The sequence below is a fragment of the Neopelma chrysocephalum genome, unplaced genomic scaffold (genome assembly GCF_003984885.1).
Source record: "Neopelma chrysocephalum unplaced genomic scaffold, ASM398488v2 Primary Assembly neopelma1_96701, whole genome shotgun sequence".
Classification (NCBI taxonomy): Eukaryota; Metazoa; Chordata; class Aves; order Passeriformes; family Pipridae; genus Neopelma; species Neopelma chrysocephalum.
In genome coordinates this window covers 9,147-11,927 of record NW_020925345.1, presented here as the reverse complement: position 1 = coordinate 11,927, position 2,781 = coordinate 9,147, and the positions used below count along the sequence as shown (strand labels likewise).

General features: G+C 50.2%; 1 protein-coding gene across 1 annotated transcript in view; it reads right to left on the bottom strand.

Annotated features, from left to right (window-relative positions):
- SELENBP1 (selenium binding protein 1) overlaps positions 1–2,781 on the bottom strand; it is an 11,365-nt gene that overhangs the window by 1,392 nt on the left and 7,192 nt on the right. The window contains exons 8-10 of the mRNA XM_027709189.1: positions 2,164–2,242; positions 884–1,005; positions 654–746 (exon numbers count right to left, since the gene is read on the bottom strand). Coding sequence (XP_027564990.1) covers positions 654–746; positions 884–1,005; positions 2,164–2,242 — 294 coding nt within the window. The remainder of the gene's footprint in view (positions 1–653; positions 747–883; positions 1,006–2,163; positions 2,243–2,781) is intronic.

The window sequence follows — 2,781 nt, the reverse complement described above, 5'->3', positions numbered from 1 at the left end:
TATTATTATTATTATTATTATTATTATTATTATTATTATTGTCACGGAATTATTAAGGTTGGAAAAGCCCCTCTGAGACCCCCAAGTCCAGCTGCTCCCCCCAGCACCACCCCAGGAGCCACATCCACACATTTCCCAAACAATTCCAGGGCTGGTTGGTGATTCCTGGGGGCCAAAAGGTTTTTAGCCAAGACCACCTTGAGTCCTCCCACACCCCGAGACCTTCCACAGTGGGAATAACATCAAGTTATTATAACATTCCCAAGTTATAATTTATAAAATTTATAATTATAACATTATAACATTCCCAAGTCGAGGGCTGAACTCGTGGTCTTCAGAGGGCTTTGCCAACCTTAATGATTCCATGACTTTTTTTAAGCTGAAAAAGGGAAGATTTGGGTTGGATATCAGTGGGAATAACATCAAGTCAAGGGTTGAACTCGTGGTCTTCAGAGGGCTTTGCCAACTTTAATGATTCCATGAATTTTTTAAGCTGAAAAGGGAAGATTTAGGTTGGATTTAGGGATAAATTCTTTCCTGTGAGGGTGGAGATGCCCTGGCATGGACATGGCACCTGCCCGGGCCATCGAGGTGTAATTCCCTTTAAATATTAGGGATTTTCCAATGGATTAAAACCATTTGGGAATACTGACCTGGATGACAAAGGGCTCTGGCTGAGACTGCAGCTCCTTGTCCTCCAGCACAGTCACGGGGCCCCCCCTGGCAATGCTGCCCCCCAGGAAAACCTGTGGGCAGGGAAGGGGTGAGAAAACAGGCAGAGAACAGGCAGAGAACGGGGCTAAAACCCAACTGGGGGGTTTTTCCTCTTGGAAAAAGCAGGACATCCCTGCTGAGGTGATTCCCAGGGTTGATTTTTCCTCACCTGCCCCACGAGTCGGGGCCTTTTGGGGTCAGAGATGTCGTATTGTCGCACGTCCCCGTGCAGCCAGTTGCTGAAATACAGGAACCTGTCGTCCAGGGAGATCAGGATGTCGGTGATGAGACCTGCAGGAGGGAATTCCGAGGGCTGAGCCAGCAGGATCAACACCAAAACACCCCCAGTCCTGCTGTCAGTCAAAGAGCTGCTCACAGAAGCTCAAACACGTGAGCTGCAGGAACAGAATCCACCCTGGAACACAATCCAGGGCCTGCTCCGAGGGGGTTCAGGCTCTATCAGCATTCCCAGGATATTCCTGGACACCCTCAGGCCCAGATTCCCAAGGATTTTTCTGGAGAAAGCGACCTCAAGCATTGGAGCAGAGCACAACCTCATTCTGTCACCCCCACTCCAAATTTGGTCTTTTTTTGCCATTTAAGGACAAAATCACCCCAAAAGCTGCTCAGGACTCTTCCAGCATTCCCAGGATATTCCTGGACACCCTCAGGTCCAAACTCCCAAGGATTCTTCTGGAGGAAGTGACCTCAAGCATTGGAGCAGAGCACAACCTCATTTTGCCACCTCAGAACCCCTTCCCCCAAAAAAATTTGGTCTTTTTTTTTGGCCATTTAAGGACAAAATCAGGCCAAAAGCTGCTCTGGACTCTCCCAGCATTCCCAGGATGTTCCTGGACACCCTCAGGCCCAAATTCCCAAGGATTCTTCTGGAGGAAGCCACCTCAAGCATTGGAGCAGAGCACAACCTCATTTGGTCACCTCAGAACCCTCCCCACCCCAAATTTGGTCTTTTTTTTGCCATTTAAGGACAAAATCACCCCAAAAGCTGCTCAGGACTCTTCCAGCATTCCCAGGATATTCCTGGACACCCTCAGGTCCAAATTCCCAAGGATTCTTCTGGAGGAAGTGACCTCAAGCATTGGAGCAGAGCGCAACCTCATTTGGTCACCTCAGAACCCCCCACCCCAAATTTGGTCTTTTTTTTGCCATTTAAGGACAAAATCAGGCCAAAAGCTGCTCTGGACTCTACCAGCATTCCCAGGATGTTCCTGGACACCCTCAGGCCCAAACTCCCAAGGATTCTCCTGGAGAAAACGACCTCAAGCATTGGAGCAGAGCACAACCTCATTTGGTCACCTCAGAACCCCCCATCCCAAATTTGGTCTTTTTTTTTGGCCATTTAAGGCCAAAATCAGCCCAAAAAGCTGCTCTGGAGCAGGGAATGATGAGGAGAACATCCCATTTCCTTCCCAAGGTGGTCCCACCAACCAGGCATGTCCGGGAGGAGCCATCCTTGCACCTTCTTGCTGGGCACTTGGATCACCACCTCTGCTGCCCAGTCTCCTTTCTGCAGGAGGGAACAGGGAATTATTATTTTAGGAATCGCTAAATCGTGGAATATCCTGAGCTGGAATATCCTGAGGATCCTCAAAGTCCAGCTCCTGCCGGTTGCTTTGCTGGGCTTGGCAGAGGGAGGAGAACTGGGATTTATTTCCTGCCCAGGGGGATTCACACACTGAGTAAGTGTTACCGAGGGTGGTAACAGTATTCCCAGCAGGAATGTTACAGTTTTCCTATGGAACAATGTCTCCAATTGCTCTGGTGTCTCCAGGCTGCTGCTGCAGCTCTTTCCTCAGGGGAAGGCTCCAAGTGATCCCCAATGGCTCCAGGAATCCCCAACCCAATCCCTGCCAGGATCTCATCCCTCTGGGAATGCAGAGACTCCCCCAACCCAACCCCTTCCAGGATCCCATCCCTGGTGATCCCATCCCTGATGATCCCATCCCTGGTGATCCCATCCCTCTGGGAATGCAGCCCAACCCCTGCCAGGATCCCATCTCTGTGGGATGCAGAGGCTCCCCCAACCCAACCCAACCCTTTCCAGGA